The sequence below is a fragment of the Syngnathoides biaculeatus genome, chromosome 7 (assembly GCF_019802595.1).
Source record: "Syngnathoides biaculeatus isolate LvHL_M chromosome 7, ASM1980259v1, whole genome shotgun sequence".
Lineage (NCBI taxonomy): Eukaryota > Metazoa > Chordata > Actinopteri > Syngnathiformes > Syngnathidae > Syngnathoides > Syngnathoides biaculeatus.
The window spans coordinates 12190970-12211288 of NC_084646.1; the positions used below are offsets into that span (position 1 = coordinate 12190970).

At 40.8% G+C, this 20319-nt stretch overlaps 2 protein-coding genes across 8 annotated transcripts in view; both read right to left on the reverse strand.

The window, feature by feature from the left end:
• The window catches only part of dot1l (DOT1-like histone H3K79 methyltransferase), a 41389-nt gene extending 32913 nt beyond the window's left edge, over positions 1-8476 (reverse strand). For 3 of the 7 annotated variants that reach the window (XM_061825062.1, XM_061825061.1, XM_061825060.1), the window contains exon 1: positions 7742-8476. In XM_061825062.1, the coding sequence (XP_061681046.1) occupies positions 7742-7822 (81 nt within the window). In that variant the 5' untranslated portion in view covers positions 7823-8476. The remainder of the gene's footprint in view (positions 1-7741) is intronic. The other 4 variants (XM_061825065.1, XM_061825064.1, XM_061825066.1 and 1 more) reach the window with 2 other exon arrangements.
• A 4454-nt stretch (positions 8477-12930) lies between these two features.
• ell (elongation factor RNA polymerase II) overlaps positions 12931-20319 on the reverse strand; it is a 41978-nt gene continuing 34589 nt past the window's right edge. The window contains exons 8-12 of the mRNA XM_061824152.1: positions 18648-19233; positions 15847-15910; positions 14770-14941; positions 14641-14685; positions 12931-13238 (exon numbers count right to left, since the gene is read on the reverse strand). Coding sequence (XP_061680136.1) covers positions 13134-13238; positions 14641-14685; positions 14770-14941; positions 15847-15910; positions 18648-19233 — 972 coding nt within the window. The 3' untranslated portion in view covers positions 12931-13133. The remainder of the gene's footprint in view (positions 13239-14640; positions 14686-14769; positions 14942-15846; positions 15911-18647; positions 19234-20319) is intronic.

Below are 20319 nucleotides of genomic sequence, written 5' to 3' on the forward strand. Positions count from 1 at the left end.
GCATTGAGCGCCCCTGCTCTATTACATATCCATTGTTACCCCGTTATTTGCGAGGGTTAAATTCCTTACACCCCTGCAAATAACGAAAATCAGCGAATAATGGACGCATTAATATATTTATGTATATATGTACCATATTTTTGCAACCTTAGCATGCACTTAAAACCCTTAAATTATCTCCAAAATGGACAGCATACCTTATCTGCACAACTGTTGTGTGATTTGTTAAATGAAGTACACAAACACACTAGTTGCACTCGTATGCATGTCAGTGCATGTGTTTTAACGTGTATGTAAGCTACCATATGATGGTGCTCACGAGGGAGTGAGGAACAAATCCATGTCACATATTCACATTGTAAGGTGGCATGTCTAATGTGGGGCCTCATTTATTTAGAAGGGAATTTAAAATCTCTACGATTGTAAAAATACAGTACATTTATTTAAAAAAAAAAAAAAAATTACCTGGAGCGTAATCTACGAATATGCGGAGCCACTAACAGTCAAATGGAAACGGGCAAGGGTACACTGTATATGTCAGACCTGCGCCATGCTGTAAAGCTGCCTCAGGAAATCACCAAAAACAGGAAATGAGAACCCATTTGATGATGTAAACAAAAATAATGCTAAAGGTCAAGTGTGGAAATTTTCCTGGAAAAAGCATTTCACTTCAAGGATTTTCTGTAGCACAAATGCAACATGATATTCCATCATTGTTGTTTTTAATGTCGGCGGCTTTAGCGCATGGTCGCACAATAGGACAAATATGTTGTGCACACAAAAATCAGAGGAGTGTTTGGGATTTCAGAACTGATTCTATTCTGGCTCCTTGCCAGCACAATGCAGACAAAATGTATAAATGATATAAAGGCCTTGCAAATCCACTCAAACTCGTTCCGAGTAGAAAGGTCTTTCAGCATTCCGTCTCAGATCCATTTATAAAGAACATCCATTTTCTTCACTACTTATCCTCACGGGGGTCACGGGGAGTGCTGGAGCCAATCCCAGCTGTCAACGGGCTGAACTGCTTGCCAGCCAAGCGCAGGGCACATAGAGACAGCTACACTCACAATCATACCTAGGGGCAATTTAGAGCGTCCAATTAATGTTGTCATGTGGGAGGAAACCAGAGTGCCCGGAAGAAACCCATTCAGCCACGGGGGGAGAATGCCAAACTCCACACAGGTGGGTCCGGGATTGAACCCGGGACCTCAGGACTGTGAGGCCAACGCTTTACAAGCTGGGCCACCGTACCGCCTTATAAAGAACATCCCACATGGAAATTGGAAAAAGGTGCTAATGCCCCACATAAGAATACTGTACTAAAAATATATCACAAATAAAACAGCAGAATGCTGTCAATGGCCCATGTGGTATTTGTCACAGTCTCTGCATTCTCTCATAACTCTGAAGTTAAAACGGATTAGTGGCACTTTGGAAGTGATCAAAGAGTTTTTTAAAATGTACATTGGAAACTAGGAAATTAAATACTGTACACCTCAAAACAGTTTTGAATTTGATCCCCTCAAATCGATCCTTGGAGGAGCAGAAAGCTTTAAAATTTAATACTTGAATTCAGATTATTCTTATGATTATTATTTTTTTTTTTTTAAATTGGTTACGCACATCAATCACTTGACAATACAAAAAAAAGTCCCTGTACAAATACTAAAAAGTGCAATTATGGCGAGAGCTTGACCGTGAAACATTTCTATTACTGTATTTCCCATGGGCTTAAAAGTATTCTGTTGAATCTTTCCTTCATTGGGTTTAAAATAGGAGCATGGTATCCTCAGACAACCTTAATAAAACTGCATCATCCGCAGGGCTAGATGATAATCTACACTGCAGTGCACGGGAGAAACGGGGCACTCAAGTTGCAGCTTGAGGGATGGCAGTGGGAGCTTGTAGCCCGAGATGACCCACTGACCCACTTTCCCTACTCTCGCTGCGGTGCACGTCGAAGGGAGTGCTTCTGGTGGAGGGAGCGCAGGGAAGGAGAAATGCAGGGAAGAGAAATGAGGCAGTTTAGAAAGAAAGCGAAAGCAAGGAGAGGCGGCAGAGCACGGGAGGGAGAGGGGGGTCATAACTGACGGCCAGGCGCCTGGTGAGGAAGGAAAAACCTGCCATTTCTCAGCTGTTCTAAGGCCTGGGCTAACAACTCGCAGGCCGCGGCTTCCCGCCCAAAATTGCCCGCCAATACGTCACGAGCCGCGCGTGCGCACATTCGAATACGCGCAGGGAAGGCTATTCCTGTCAGCACAGTAAATTATCAACATAACTACTGGCTGTCCCGCGGCTAAGCCCGCCTGATACGAAAACGCTATTTATACGGCACATCTACGTCTATAAAATGTTTGGTATGCGGGATGCCACGGGAGGGAAGTCACATGATCGCACAGAATGGCACACAGCAACATCAGCGAGAGCCGTGGCTAAAAATAAACTGGTGAAAGGGAGACACCCTCCCCTCTCACTGTATACTGTGAGCACAGTGATACAATTCAAAAGGGTGTGACTGAGAGGGTGTCAGCGGCATTATAGACTACACACTTACTGATTCAGCCTTTAGGGCACCATCAAGTGGTATCACATCTACTGTCATTTCCAAAGTGACTACTAGCAGAGGAAACGTCCTAAAAAAAAAAAAAAAAAAAGTCTATGTGTTTAACTCAGCTGAACTTGCCTACAAGGCGCAACAGGCAAATGCCTGACAACTGCCCCCATTATGTTCATTGCAGGATCTAAGAAACAAAAGTCGTGCAATTTGGACTGTGAACCGAATTTATGCACTGTTGCAAAAAAACAGGCATGACATTGCAATAGTCCTGCTCGCCATTATTGGCACCCTTTTTAAAATCTCTGTATGATATTAGTGGAAAACAAAATGGAAAAGTAAAATTGTCAGGATCTTTGAATTTGAGCTCCACTAAGTACTTGAACGTTGAATGTTCATTTCAAAAAGAATGAATGAATGACCGGCTACAGCGTGATTGATCCAATGAAAACGAGCCCTTCACCTTCAAATACATTGACGTGTGCGCTACTGAGGTTATACCTAATATACATAAACGGGTAATGTTGTGGAGTTTTGTGTTAATTGGGGACTAATACGTCCAACAATGTGGAGGGAAGTGCTGATATTTTAAACAACGTTGCCACGTTGGAGCTAGCCGTTTAGCTAGCTTGTTAGCTCTTGACAATGGTGAATTAACTAAATTCGCTTTCGTGTTTGTCGTATGAATCTATATGTTGCATATGGAGCAAGAGTGTGTGGTGAGAACACCAGCAAGAGTGGTCTGTTGGCATTCCATGGGCGCAGTAGCACATGGCGTTGATGCAATATCTCGCTTCACTGGGTTCTGTGTTGAAGCCAAAAGGAGATGGAGCCATAATAGTTCCCCCTCCCCTGCCCCAAAATTGAATGAGAGTTAAGTTTAGGAATCTTGAAAGGTTTGTTCAAACATCGCTTGTACTGTATTGTTCATGACAGCGAAATTGTGACTTCGATAATATAACAAAGTACTCCCTCTACCACTGTAATTATCTAATACAGAAATGCCACCTTGGCAAAACATTAAAATATTTTTTAAACACCGTACTGTTGGTAAGGTATGATCTGTATAATCTGCTGTTGAACCCTTGTTTGGTTTTCATTCCTTCCAATGAATGAATCAATGAACAAAAATTCTCTCTTTTTGGAGATAATTTACTGAAAACTAGGATTCTCTCGATTTGATGAACTCGTCCAAGCTGTGTACCTGACAACTCACACAAAATCAGAAGGGATAGGCAACTTACCACCATTTCTTTTATACTATTTTCATAGTTCCAAAGAGTTAAACTGACAATGATTTCTGTTAATGTGATGTGATTTCATGTGGGCATCAAGAGTTTGATGAGTGAGTCTCTTGTACTACAGCACAATAGTCTTGCTGTGCGTGTCGAAAAGCCTTCAACGCTGCGCCCATGCAATGTGGGTGAGTGATGCAATCCTCTATTATCGAGTGGAATCAATTGTTAAGAGATTTGCCTTGAAATAAGACTAAGGGATGTCTTTTTTTAACCCAACCCCTACTTCCATCCTGCCCTCTGTAGTGGTGACCATAAAGCCACAGGGAGGAGAGAGGAAGTCTTGCCCCTTTGCAAAAAGTCAGAAGGGACCGCTTGTAATGCTACGCTGACACACAGGATCTCCCGTATCTCAAATTCCTGCCATGCTTGTTCTTGTGCGTGTATCCATGCAGACTATAACAAAAGGAAGAGGGTGAGGCAGTCAAGGCGGTTAGGAGAGCGTTATCAGTCGTGTAAAAGGGAGAGTCAGCGTTTACACCCAAGCTCAGCCTGGAGTGGCTGATTGTGACAACTACATTTCAATACTTGTAGGCGGAGAGGAAATACATACTCTTAGCCGCCCCAGTATTCTGAGAATTTACAGGGTTTTTTTTTTGTCACTGCTTACCGTCTCACCGCAAGCGCTACAGAATAGAAACAGTTCAGTTCATGCGTCTCACAGACAAGACAACCGCTTCCCTTTCCGCACTTTCACAGGTACTACACAATGAGCTCACAACAAACAACTAGTCTTAGTAAGCTTGATGATCAATGAAAGTAGAAAGGACCAAATAACCACTCAGTGTCAACAAATCAAGTCTTGAGCTGCCTTTACACTGCATGGATACAGGGACACAATTTGGATGTATATAGTTATTTCAAACTACAATACACTCCTTGAAATCTTGACACCCTTTTCCCACAATGGTCATTGGACTGGACAATCGCTCCCCCCCTAAAAAAAATAATTGAGAGCGGCTGCCCTCGTGTCACAGAAAAATGGGAAAAAAAATTGTATAACGTCAACAAAACAAAATGAGGTATCTTCCAAATATGAGAGTGTGTACCAATGTAAGTGCAGCGAAAATGTGCAGATCAAATATAGCTTTTCAATGCCAGCATACTATCATCCAAATATATGTTATACATTTATAATATATTCAGACCAGCATCTGCCCAAGCAAAGTACACCAAGTTGAGACCATTTAAAGGTGATATAAGATGGGACATGCTTATCCATGCTTCCTCCCACATTCCAAAAAACATGTAGGTTAGGTTCATCGATCTACTTTCTGAGCCGCTTATCCACACAAGAGTCACGGGAGTGCTGGAGCCTATACCGGCTATCTTCGGGAGACTAAATACTCCCAAGGTGTGAATGGTTCTCTACGGCTGGCAACAAGTCTAGGATGTACTCTGCCTATCACCCAACTGCAGCTTGGATCAGCTCCCCACAACACTGAATAGGATGAGCGGAATAGAGAATACATGCATACATATACAGTATAAATATCTAACTTTTCACATGGACACTCAAACGAAACATGCAGTGTAAATTCAGCCTTAAAAACAAAAACAGCTGTGACGAGGATAAGCCGCTTGGACAATGCACATACACAATGTGGACATGTGGAATAAGGTGAGTGGAGTGTTAAGTAAAAACAGATGTTCAGGCTAAGCTAGTAAAAGCCATAATCGTGCATGTACTTCTTGAGATAAATATAATAGAATAACACAACACACGTGACGTGCCCAAATCTATCAAAGGACTGCTTTCATGTTTTTCAAACCAGTTAGTGTCTAAATTAATTATAATTACTAGTCAAAATTTTAAGCCGTTGCGTTGACATGTACAGCAAACCGACAATGACCCAAACACATTTTTCTCTTGATTTTGAGCATCTGGTGATAGTCATCAAAAACCCCAGCAACACGAAAAAAAAATTAGCTCCCGCCTGAAGTTTCCCAATTATATATTTTCTTTCATTTGAATAAAAGTATGGCAACGCAATACTTCTATATGGGGCGTTATGTCCAGTGGTGGAACGTAAAAGAACTGCTTAGCATATTCGCCTCACAGTTCTGAGGACACAGTTCAAATCCCAGCCCCGCCTGTATTGAGTTTGCATGTCCTTCCCATGCCAGCGTGGGTTTCCTCCGGGTACTCTGGTTTCTTCTGACATCCCAAAAGCATACATAGCAGGTTAATTGACTAAATTGTCCGTAAGTATGAATATGAGTGGGACCGTTTTTTTGTTTGTTTATATTTCCCTACGATTGGCTGGCAACCAGTTCAAGGGGTATCTCACCTCGTACCTACAGTTAGCTGGAATAGGCTCCAGCACTCCTCCAACCATAGAGGATAAGCGGTGTAGATAATGGATTGATGGATATGTCTAGTGCAGCAGTGGTACACAAAATCCTAGTACAATCTTTTTCCGAGGATATCAGATGTAACCAAATTACTTTTATATACCCTAAAGAAGTCTGATTAACTCAATCACTGACAGTTATTTCAAAGAATAGTTCCCTATTTTCCCAGCAGTTTTCAGACCATTATGACAAAATCTTTTCAAGACCCACAAAATGTTTCCACTGACAACATAAGTACTGAATCTACCCAAAATATTAGTATGGCTTTACCCGACCACCTCAATAGAAAGCTTGTTTCCATCGTTTTCCATTTTTTAGCAACCAGCAGTCAAACATGAACTCGGTTCACCAAAATCACTAGTTTCCGACCAAAAATAAAATGAAATTTAAAAAAAAAGGAAGGGCGGAAAGGTGGTACAGCTGTAGAGCGTTGACCTCACAGTTCTGAGGACCGGGATTCAAATTCCGGCCCCATGTGTGTTGAGTTTGCATGTCGTCCCTGTGCCTGTGTGGGTTTACTCAGGGCACTCCAGTTTCCTCCCACATCCCAAAAACATGTATCAATTGGAGACTGCAAATTGCCCCGAGATGTGAATGTGAGTGAGAATGGTTGTCTTTTCTCACAACCGCAACGCACAAGTCTCTACTACCGTTACACCAAATCTGTTGATGTAATATGTAGATGCTTTGCTGAAACTTGAATGTGTTAACATTTCTCTGCCTCAAAACGTCCCCAGCAGAGATTCACTGCCTAATCATTATCTTCTACCCCAAAGCTGTGCTGGATCCAAACCTAAAGGAATGCACCATCTCTGGAGATCTTCTAGTCGGAATGTGACAAGTGGTCGACCTCTTTGTGGAATGACTATTTTAATTGTGCTAGAAAAAAAAAATCTACAGCAATATCACAAAAACATTTCCCCCAACACAAGTATTTCTCTACAACCCGTTATCCAATTTTCCAAAATCTTGATATATTGTACTTATGTTGAATTGGCTACTCTATCCAGAATCAGCACATTGGGAAATCTCACTACTTTGCTACTTCCAGGACATTTTGGATTCATTTTGAAATTTTACCTAAAAGCCCAAAACTTTTAGGAACCATGCATTTGACCAGAGTTGCCTTGCCCGACCTGTGCAACTGCACATGAGAAAAGAGCACAAGAGAACAGTGACCTAGGGATGACAGATTTATGGGACAGAGAAGTAATTTATGCTTTCCTGATGGCCCATATTTAGACATGCAGAAAATAAAATACACGCCAAATTTCAAAGTATGATTTAGTTAAGGCTCATGGAGCCCGTAAAAACAAATTTTCTAATCAACATGGCAACATTGCATCATAAGGTGAATCAAGGTGAACGCGTTTGTCCGGGGTCCTGAGTTGACACACCGGGGATGTCCTAAACCACACTGGCGTCCCGGAGCTCGGAAGTGGGCTAGCACCGCCGGCTAGCTAACAAAGCCAAAAAAAAAAAAAACCCACGAACGCGACACAGAATCCACGGCGTGTTGATGTCTAACACTTACGTAAACCGGTAACGGCCAAGGGTAGCCAGCGGCTTCTGCTCCAACCGGCGATTTGAGCCTGAGCTCCAGCTTTTCTCCCATTCTCCACTTGACGGCGGCTTGGGGTTGCGGGCGAGCGAGCGAGGCTAGCGAGTAGACTGCTCTCCGCGAGCTACAACGTGAACATGTTGAGGTGGCTCAAAGCGTGTTGTGAAGAAAGAAAGAAAAACGCCCCCCGGAAAGGCGCCGAGGCGTGTAACGAGCGCAAGGTGACGTCTGACTCTGTTAGGATTTGTCAATAAAAATGCCCTCTTTATGACCACTGGCAATAACACCTCGTCCGTGTGGCCGCCATCTTGCCCGGCATTGAAAAACTATGGCAGGAGGCCACACTCAGGGGAGAGTGACGTCACCGACGGGGAGGTGCTTTGAAGCCGGGGAACCGCGACGGCGGTGGCGGGAGTGCGGCGTGCCACTTTTTTTTTTTTTTTTTTTTTAATAATAAACACGCAGGACAAGTTTTTTTTCCCCAATCAGTGTCTGTTCTAAGTAAGTCCAAATAACATCACATATTTTAGTATATACAATTATTTTCAAGGAAGAACGTCACTCGGCGACGATAAGGACGTGATTCCGCGACGTGTGAAATTTCCCAAGAATTTCAACAAAAGTATTTTGACCGTTAGCATAAAAGTACAGTACTTAAACGTCACAGTAGATAATTCCCCTCAAATCTATGTAATAAACACAAGGGATCAAAGACTTATCTTTCGGTCAAAAACCGCGTACCCACACTTCCTCGCAAAAGTGCCCCTAAATGGTTATTGTGGAATAACTATACACTTTTCAAGTAATTTGATTTAGGTCTAGGCTTTGGCCAAATGAAGTGAGTTTGCTATTTGGGTTTACTGCTGAGCTAAAAGTCAAGCACTTTGACAACATCACACTTTTATACAGAATTACTGACACATCACTACGTGTCATACCGCAAACGAAAGTGCTTCAGACTTCCCAGATATTGAATTACTCTTAATATTACATCATACGATGACACAATGACAAGATATTTTTTTTAAAAAAAAAGTAATGTAACCCGTTATTAAAAATCACATGCCAAATTATTACCGTATTACATAATAACAGTGACAAAAACCTTTTTTTGGGGGGGGCGGGGGCATAAACATGACAGCAATTACCTCATCTAAAAGTCGCAAAAATGAATTTGCAACAAATTACACATTTATACCTCATAAAATTACATGCTGAGGGAATTCCAGATCAAAGCTTCAATTATTTTATCAATATCCAATAATATGACTACAGTGACTAAGTATGATTGATTTCCCCCCGCTCTTTAGCAACACATCTCAAAAATTTAACACACCACCCGTTTCACATCAAATTAGAAGGATTCCTAGAACTGAAACGGTTTTAACAGTATCATACGACAGGATGGATTTAAAAAGTGCGTTTTGGCTTTAAAATGTCTCCGCTTTCCTCCTCATACTCAAAATCAGTTTTCAACAGCACATCTTCACACAGAAATGTCATCAAACAACATGGTGGGCACCCTGTGGGCGACACAGATCGTTAAATCCAGTCAAAATGTGTGTCTAATAAAACCCAGAGCGGGGGGGTGGGGGGAGTTCCAGTGGCTTTCATGTGTGCATAAACATGTCAGTATGTACTGTATTGCCGCTGTATGTCGGGGTGAGACATGGCGGCATGCCACAGTGAACCCGCTGACCACATTCCCCCCCTCCCTCACCAAAGCTTTGCTGCATGAGGCCAACTTTGGGATGCGAGCCAGTAGCAGCATAACAAACGAGGCCCGGGCCAAATGGAGCAACGGTGGCCATGTGGAATTCTGGGATCCTTTAGCAGGGTGTCATATTTCAGCTCGAGTTTCTTGCACTACTGGAGCAAATCCAAATGATCCATATTTACACATGTGCTGCATTTATTAGGCTACTTTTCAATGTGAGTAGGAAAAACTCGTTTTCTCCCCCTGACCCGTGCATGTAATACACCTTGCAGCGTTGTTGACAACTGTGGAAAAGATTTGGCATTACTGTAGCTTTCTGCTTTCTAGGACATAAACAAAGCACGTCGGTTCAGAAAGGAGGAGTGTGCTGCCACCAAGAGGTTTGCCTTGGTTCAAATCACAATAAAAACGGAAAAATACATTCCATTTGTGTTCCCCCCCCCCTTTTTTTACAAAATGTTTTGAATGAACGCAGAACTTGCGCTTGATTCTACGTGACTTGGACTCCCCCCCCCCAATCAGTATTCGTTATAATAATCTATTAAATAATTTTAAAGTCAAACTTCTTTTTTTTTTTAATACAAGTGTTTGCAATCCCAAGTAACTAATGTCTGGTCTGCTGCGTGTAGTATAGAATAGTAAAGCATAATTTTGTAATTCACAGGAAAAAAAAAACCCTTAAAAAAATCTAATACGTGAAACAAAACATCCCTCAAACTCAATTTCAGCCACTATTAAAATTTTAAAATAAGTGTTCCAGTCCTAAACATTTGCTAATTTTAGGTAGACACACACACACACACACACACACACACACACACATATATATATACACACACATATATTTATATATATATATATATATATATATATATATATATACACACACATACATACACATAAATGTACATTGATATATAAATATACACGCATACACAAATACATATAATAAAGTAAAACTACTTCCCTTTGAAAACAGCTGACAGGTATGAAATAAGAGGAAACGGGGAAGCATTTACATAATTTGTCACCTCGTGGCATCTCTGTGTAGTTAGTGTATTTACTTTGGCATCTGATTGGTAACATTTGTTAAATGTATTGCTTATTTTTGTGGATAGCAAAACCTTTTCCTCTGCCAGTGTACATTTTCCCGAGGGGGGAAAATGATTCAAAGTTATTGATACCAAATTTGAGTCAGTAAATGAATGCCCATTTTATGTCATATGCGCTTGAACCACAAGGGAGTACCCCAATAGATCAGTCAGACAGCAATAAGGTTGAAAATTTGACTAATAAGGATTTGAAATAATTTTTATTGAAACAAAATATTTTCATTTCAGTCCCATTCCCTTATGGTTTTCAAAAAGCATGCTTTGGGTTTTAAGTACTGAGATTTCCAGACTCTTCGGCCTTCTGCGTGCACCCCCCCCCCCCATAGCTCCCCCTTTTCTTTTTGCTTGTACGTCAGCAAGACAAACGAAGAGTGTGAGGAAAGAAAAAGTATTCTTCAAGGACATTTTTGGCACAATCACTCCTGCACGGCTGAATCGTCACAAAGGATTTTCATACAGGCCGGGACAGGTCAGTATGCTAACAGAAAGAGTGCTGTAAAGTCTCACGTTGGGAAAGCACTGAAGGAAGAAGAAGAAAAAAATATTCCTAACACAAGTCCAATTGTTCAAAATCGAAAGAGCTTGGATTTTTAATCAAGCCTCACGAAGACTCGACGATTGTTCATTCAGACAGCATGCACACCGATGAAGAAAATAGTCACTTGGACAAAAAAAAAAAAAAAAAACATCACAGCAAACTGAAGGAGGAAAAAGTGCTGATTTGTCAACTTTACATAAAGCGAGGGTTCCTTTGGGGGTGCTACACTAAATTTATGACAAAATAACTGACCATTTGTGGGCTTTTCATCACAGTTTCTCTATTGAAATTAATTATTTGCATTTCATTTCACCCATGAGGTTGCGGTTTCCTCACCCCCTGATATAAAGGATCTCCATACGCTGTGTGCTGACATCAAGTGTGGCGGCGGGCGGGGGGCAAAAAGTCTTCGTGAAGCAGTGGATGGCTTCGTGTTAACAGTCGTACGGACGCGACATGATCGGCCGTACTAAATGTTTGCTTGCGATTATTTTCGCCCTTCACAAAAATAATTCAGCTTGTGGGTTAAAATTTCAGGGCGGTGATAAAATGCGTTCATCTTTACTGGTGAACTTGATCTCTGTCTAAACATTTGAATGCGTGTCCATGTTATGGTACTTTTTGCACCACTTGCCGTTCTAACAAGTAGCTGAATCATCATGAAACCCAAGATAACAAAAAAAATGATCAAAAGTACTCTAAGGCAGGAGGCCGCTGATCTTAAGAGTGTACTCAGCAGATTGAAACAAACAAAGATAGAGTGAGAGAGAAATAGTCACACAGAGGCGCATAAAAGCAGACATCCTAAAAAAAAAAAAAAAACATGGATGAAAACCCCATTGTGAATTTTGCCGTTCAGCTCATTATTAGAGAACAACAAGTTGTGCATAAAGCACTGAAAAATTGAACCGTTGGTCAGCAGTAAGTTGCAACACATAAACGGAATATAGACTGGAAGAATGACAGAAAGGCTGACAAGTGGACATGCTTGGAAATGATTGATGAAAACACCTGCAAGTGGGCACTGAGCCTTCACTTTCAAGTGTCATTAGCAGGTCACTGATAGTACGGCATCAACGCCAACATCCCGGGAAGTGAAATTTTCAGCTCCTTGTTAGAGAACGTGCAAAAAAAAAAAAAAAAAAAAATACTCAAAACAGTTGGCGAAGTCCACTTCAAAGTTTAGAGAGGGTCAAATTAACATGTAAAGATTATAGTGCATTTTCGGTTCATACGTAGCTTTTTGTCACTAGTTTATGAGTTAAAGGCTTAAAGGTGTTTTTGAACAGGTTTTATCCATTCGTGGAATTGAATCTGATGTCCTCTGTTGGACCCCCCTCCTTTCGGAGGAGCGGCTCTTTCTCAAGCACGATGAGCGGTACGACGACAGGCTTCGGTGCTTTCGAGCGCTCGTGGATAAAGGGTTGGGAGATTTAAGACTTCCGGAAAGTATGATGCGCGACTCCATCGATGTGCGTGCTCTCTTTTAAAGAGAGGAGAATGAAGGGCAAAAGGCAGCTTTTGAATAAAATACTGGCTGATGTTCAAAATGAGGAGAAACGCCCTTGATGAAGCGCTCATATTCCCCATCACTTTGAGGCCGTGGAAAATAAATAGATTTCAATATATATAAGGCGGGTTAGACTTTCGTTATTTTTCCCAACTCAAAACAAACACTAGGGCTGCACTTCCCAGTCTCAAAAGCAGGACAGACATTTCTTCAGAAATATATAGATATTTTTTTAATTCCCTGATTCTTCCACATCTCACCAGAAGAAGCTGAGGGAGAAAAAAAAAAAAAAAAAAAAAAAAAAAAAAAAGCCTCAAAAGAACCTGCACCGGCAACTTTCCCAACGAAAAGAAAAGAGGACAAAGATTCCGTGTCCTTCTTCGAGTCCTAATGTGATCCTTTGGCCTAGATGGAGCCTCCTTGTCCCAAAAAAAAAAAAAAAAAAAAAAAAAAAAGTACCCCCCTTGTCCAAATAAGAACTTCTACTTTCAGAGTTGCTGTTGATCGTACTCGCCGATGACTCTTTTGATATGTGCCAGTTTGTTGTGAAGATATTCACAGCGGTTTTTCTCTTGGCTGTAGAGGGGATTGATCTGGAAGGCATACAGAAAAGCCACAGTCAAAACAAGGGGAGACCTAGACGGGGACCTTCAGATATGAGTCTAATGCGTTTTATCACCATGAACCCAACTCAAAACATTCAAATCTCAAATGAAATTAATCCATTACAGTATCCCCTCCAAAATATAATTCTAGTAGGTTTTTAAATGAGGGAAAAATATCACTTGTACTTAATAGAAACATGAGTCATGACATGCTTAATGAGAACGTAAAGTATTAAACAGTTTTGGAAATATTGGTTACTTCTACTTAGTGTGGTGCGTGAACATTGGCCACCTGGTGGCGGTATAATACAATGGGAGCAACATGGAGCTGGTCACAGCTGCTCAGGAAGCTTCAGTAACAGGAGGCGATGCGCACGCTGGAGGGGGGCATGTCAATTTCAGATGTTTTAGTTAAATCCAATCTTTTCATGTAGTTCGCATTGACATGATAGATTAGCAATCATGTACAGTAATATCTGGACCATCTGAGTCAACTCGGTCCAATCAGTTTACCATCTCTGATACTGCAGACAGTACATATTTTGTGCAAGAGTTAAGATTGAAATTGAATTAGAAACTGTAAACTTAAAAAAAACCACATTTAATTAAATGCATGGATTTACAATCAAGCCCCAACCTTAACTGTACAAATTTCAAGTATTTACAGTGACAAAATTGGAAAATACTAGAAGCCAAGCATGTTCAAAAAAATGTCACTACAGTATCTATATTTTTTGATTTTATCACATTGATATGCTTGATTTTAGACAATTTTGAGTAAATTCATTCTAAAATAACCCTGGTAATAATCCATCCATCCATCCATTTTCTTTTGCCGCTTATCCTCACGAGGGTCGCGGGGAACGCTGGAGCCTATCCCAGCTGTTAACGGGCACGAGGCAGGGTACGCCCTGAACTGGTTGTCAGCCAATCGCAGGGTGCATGGAGACAAACAGCCGCACTCACAATCACACCTAGGGGCAATTTAGAGTCTTCAATTAAATATTGCATGTTTTTGCAATGTGGGAGGAAACTGGAGTGCCCAGAGAAAACCCATGCAGGCACAGGGAGAAAATGCAAACTCTACACAGGCGGGTCTGAGATTGAACCCGGGACCTCAGAACTGTGAGGCCAACGCTTTACCAGCTGATCCACCGTGACGCCCCCTGGTAATAATGAATATTAAAATCAACTCTACATTTACAACACTGAATCGTTATTATAGGAAATAGATTTTTTTAAATGAATAATTCTCAAGTCTTAGTCTTTGGTCATTTTCTTGTGTAACCTCCAGTTAAGATAGACAAAAAAAAAAAAAAAACATTTTTTTTGCTCATGTATATAAATTTGTTTTCAATGGCATTAAATTATATTGCTGCAAGAAACTTACCTTTTTAATATTATGATACTCTTGGAGTATCTGATTGTGGATTGTCTGCAAATGACAGAACACATGACACCAAGTTTTGAATGCTGCCTCTCCACAAACACAGTTTGCGTCCACAGAGAGAATCTTTACCTTGTACTTTTCTGTGCCTTGTTGGAGCTTCTTTAGCTCATTATCCAGCTCAGTGAAGTGCCTGGTGATACTTTCAATACGAGCATGCAGGCCTCGGTACTCGCTGTACTCTGAGTTGAAGTCGTTTTTATACTTCTGACGCTGCTCTGCAGACATGATCACTGTGTACTTCCTAGAGGGGGCATTAAAAAAGAAAAATATTCATTGCTATTCTAACCCTAACAGGAAGTTCATCAAATAATGCCAATGGTCACCCAATCATTTTTTCTACATGGGGAAATATCGCAGAAAATATATGACTGTTAGATTATTACTGTTGTAGCAATGCTTCTTCTGTTTTTTTTTTTTCCATTAGCGCAACACTCAAAGTTCTGCTGCTCATCCCACACACGTTTCTCACAAATATGACACCATTTGAAACAAAACCAGGCTTTCTCACCTAATTTCTTGCATGACGGAAGTTTGAACGCAAATGTTCTGTGAGAATTAATTTTCGTTCCCTCATTGGTGCCTCTAATATTTTAACATTTTTACTTGCCATGAAAGTGCTTAAAAAAAGTTAATCCCTCAAAATTGCAAAATGACTAAATTTGGTATGATTAAAAAAACATTACAACTGTACTTTAAGGTTTGTCTGCTCACGTCAAGCTACATCCTGTGTATATTTTTCTTTTAATACCTTTTACGTCGTGACCCACAAAGCAAAAGAAAAATCAAACGTGCAGAATTATGTTTTTGCTGACCGGCCAAGCCATGAGCTATGCTAAATTCTTTCATGATGTCATGCATGACTGTTAAAAAAACCAAAGCACAAGTCCCTGGAATTCATCCTTGAAGGTGACGTGCCACACACATGAGGTCATATTCTAGTTTTACACAAAGTTTGAGAAGCACCCCCCCAACACACACACCTCCCCAACACACACACACACACACACACACACACACACACACAGTTGCTCAAATTCCAAATTGTATGAGCTCATTGGTATGCAAGTCTAGAGGTTCCACTTTAAGTGTCCATTTAAGCATGGAGGGGAAATCAAAAGTAGCAACTGTGACACTTGAAATACTTACAATAAGTAGTCCGCCACCTCTGGTGATGATGAAATACTGGTACTTTTGCACATCCCATTGAGAGCTGAAACAATAACAGTAATATGAACATGTAACACAATACTAAGCGCACTCATGTTGCATTCCGGATGACTGGGAAATCAAACATCTCACAGAGTTTATGAGACGAGGTTCCACCACAAAAGTGATAGATAGATAGATAGATAGATAGATAGATAGATAGATAGATATTTTTTGCACGAATAATAGTCCTGATCATTTTTCTGGCAGCTATTAAAAAAAAAAAGCAACTGAAAACTAGATTAGGCGCATTCAATTTAAAACCAATCCATCCATTTTCTGTATTGCTTATCCTCACTAACGTCGTGGGCATGCTGGAGTCTTTCCCAGCTATAAAAATGCAAATATTAATAGAGAAAATACATTTGTCTCAAATGAATACTGATCGAAATCAAAGTTTAGTTCCAGTATCCTGATTATTCAGAGCAACACTGTGCAAACTCCCATTTCCAAAGAGAGGTGGAAGAGATTACTCAAGGTAAGCAAGGCTATCTAGCTTGAGTGCCAGTGAAATATTGATGGATTTGACAGATGTTTGGACTCACATCACTATTACAAACTTCATTCAAATGTGTTTTTTTATTTCAAGAAAACTAGAGGATACTGATCTATTAAACAAAATTTGATGACAGTTCCTTAATTGCAGATTTAAACGCAAGCAATATAATCAAAGTTTAAAATCATTTAACAGAATCAAAATCTGAGGAAAAATATAAATACAGATGAAGTAATTTTAGCCATATAAATCCCCAAGATATAAATCCCCAGATTTGATTGCAGCCGTATGCAGTAACGTTCAATGATTCTCATGCAAAATGACCAAAATGGAGTTAGCCCACTCTCGGGCTCAGTGGCTCACTTTACTGAATAACCTTTATGGAAATGTGACCTAGCTGCAAAACTACTTCCATGCCTTTTGGGTTGAATGACATTCTGAGGTGTCAGTTGTGTGGAATGCATCATCGTAACTTCTGAACAGTAGTAGCAGGTTGGCTGGATCAGGGTGTACAAGTGTCCTGCAGAGCTCTCTGTTTAATCAGTCATGAAGAAGATGAATCACTCACAGTGATGACTAATCAAGCTACATATGCGGGCTTTGATTTTATTCGTGTGTTACTTTCTAAAACAGTAAATATATGTTATGAGACCCATCTATTTAATTGAAAGGATTTTTGAGTTTGACGGCTTCCGCCCACGATGAATCATACCCTGTGCAACTACTGGCTGGAGATAAGTGGCAGAAAAGGTGCACGAGAGGACACATAAAAAAATGTTTGGCATTTTGAGAGCTTGCCGTGTGTTTGGTACACATGCAGGAAAGGATAAAAAGAGGGGCTGAAGTCGCAAATTTCCCATCTTCTAAGGTACAATGAAAGGTATATCAGAGGCAAGTGCCACCAGTCGTGACCTGAGCGACTGTATTAACACGCACTTTGAAAAAGGAAATCCAAGTTCTTTTGTGAGTTTTCTCTAAAAGGTTCAAGTGAATAACTTTGGTTTCGCCATTGTTGCTACAATTTGCAGGAAAGGCATTGGGAAAGCACAACCCCCTGAGTATCAATCGGGCTTTATGGAGTAACATGTTTAAATTGAAGTCATGCAATACAAAACGTTGTTGCACTTTACTTTTTTCTTCTGTTTTGTAGTATATTTGAATATTATGCCCCATTTGGCTATGAATGGAATTTGTTTTTTTGGGGGTGTGGGGGAGGTGGTGTATGGAAGTAGATTAGTGCCACAATGGATTTGAATTTGAAACGTAAAGTGAAACAGGATTTGAATTTGAAATGCCACAGAAAACAGGATTTGAATTTGAAATGTAAAGTGATCACATTTTCAATAGTTGTATTTCAGTGTAACTTTTCAATGTTAACAATTCAACTGGCTACAGTTCGCTGTCTAAAATTCACCGTCTGTGCCACCAGACAGGGTTACTTCAGGTCAGAACTGAACACCCAGTCAATCCAGTTGGCCTTTCTTAGTGTGTGCTGTCACGTGACTAAGAAAGCGTAACTGTGATTGGCTGGGTGTTCTGTCTGGTGGCACAGACGGTGAATTTCAGACAGTGAATTGTAGCCAGTTGAATTCCGAACAGCGAATTGTAGCAACTATTGAAAATTTGGTCACTTTACATTTCAAATTCATATCCTGGTGGCACTAATCTACTTCCATAGTGGTGCACTAACTCTGTCGGGAAGTATAGTAGCTTAAAATAGTTACATCATTTTAAAATCAATGCTCTCTTTACTTCGCCAACAAGACTTTTTTCAGGACTGAACTATCGTGTTACACTCGCATGAAGGTTAGAATCCTCCAAAACAGTGTGTACCTAGCCTGTATTGAGTCAAAGCACATATTTTGAATTACAAAAATGTCTCAGCAAAACACAGAACAATTGTCAAAAAAGTATATATATGGGTACTGGAATCACAAAATTTCCATGCACTCAGATTTAATTATTTTTTGCCTGTCTGGACACATGAAACCACATACAAACAAACAAACAAAAGCAAAAACCTACTTTCTCCCATCTACTGCAAAAGTATTTAATTGTTCTGCCTGTCATTAAGTTACTGGCATATATACCTGTAGATGAACAGAGACCTCTTATTTATTGTAAATAATTTTGGGCCACTTAAGCGAAAATTATCTTTTGCGACTAATTAGGAATGACTGTTGAAAACACGCTAAAGAAGGCTGCATTTGAAGGAAACCACCAAATGTAAACAGTTGCTACTCACTTGTGCTTTTGATTGGAATACTGTTGCTTTTGAGTTTTTCTGGACTCATCCCGCAGTTTCTGTCAGGCTCAGGCACTGTGTGTGGACTCTTCCTCTCCTTTTCCTCTTGGCCTTTGGCTCTCCCCTTATCTTTCTTGTCCTTTTCTTTATGCTTCTTGGACTTCTTCTTCGGCTTTTTGCTGACAGTGGTGGCTGACGGACTCTCGCCGCGTGAAAGAGGTGTGGGAGATGCGCTGATGACGGGTACGGTCGTCACCAAAGGAAGCGAAGGCACTTGGCCGAGCCTCTCTGCTGCCGTTTCCTGGGCGTCGCATTCTCGGCCATTGTGGCTTGAGTCATTGCTGACGTCCGACAGCGCTTCAAATGGTCGGGGAATGTCCAGCAAGGGGAGCGGCTGCGAACTGGATGACAGGGCGCTGTCTGACAGGGGAGCGCCGAATCCTGGCTGCGCCCCACCTGCCTCCCCTTTGACGTTGGAAGAGCTGAGCTTGCCGTTGATTGGACTTGGTGCAGCTTTGCTGGCAAGGTGCGATATCCTTGGCTTCTTATTGGCAAGGGGGTCAATGAAATCTGCAGCTGGACGTTTCTGGAAGAAAAAAAAAGAAAAAAAAGAGTGACTTAATGTCAACAGGGTTAATCAATAATCCAATTGCATCTTGTACAATGGACCTTTCTGACCTGTCAATCACTCGTACAATAATAGCCAATCAGATAGCCGCATTGTCTTAACCCCTGGCTTGACACGCCCCTCTTGCCGTATTGTCCCACAAGCAATGCTGGTTGTCAGTAGCGTACGCTTGGAAAAGTTAATGTTACGAAGAAAATGGGTCTCAGATGGGCTTGGGGAACGTGCAATTCTGATGAAAGATATCCCGCTGGGTTACAAGTTGCCCGCTTGATTCATTTTCCAAAGCCTAAAACACAGTTGACGAAGTGTCCACAATGGATTAAGGCTTGCGGAAGACCGTACGTACAACTAAATGTGAACAATATCAACAAACAAGGCTGTATGTTCGAAGGTACGTGAGGGTGAAGTATCTTCTGAGTTTGATTGAATTATTATCAGTGCTTTATACATTCCAGGAGAACAACTTTCACTATGTTAGTGTATCACTGACCTGCTGAATGAAATGTGTCATGTTTTATGCCCAACAGTTGGGTTAGTGATACGTAATGTAGTGATACGTAATGTCATGCAAGAGAAATGTCCATTTGCCCATTTGTATCACATCGGACTTTTAAGACAAAGCACTGCATTCGATTACGAGCCAAGTCAACCTTTTTCATCTGGTAACTACGGTACTGAGTTAATCATCATTATTTATAAGTAGAGAATCAAACCTAACTCCCTCATAGAGACTACAATGATATTACTCATGATCTTTCCAAGTAAAAAATACTCACCCTGCTTTACATGCGCACTACAATTCCACTATTTTATCCTGTTGGATTTCAATATGAAGTCTGTGAGGCGTCAAACTTTTTTTGCATCGATCGCCAATGTTTCGCTGTAACTCTGACATTGCGTCCTGCTCCAAATCTTAATTCCATGTGCATATCCTTGCGTGAAATAGTTCAGACCTCTCTGTAGAACTCTCTTGGATAAGTCTGATGGATTTAGCAAAAAACATACCGCAATATTATCTGGAATATGAGCTAGAGAATCGACTTC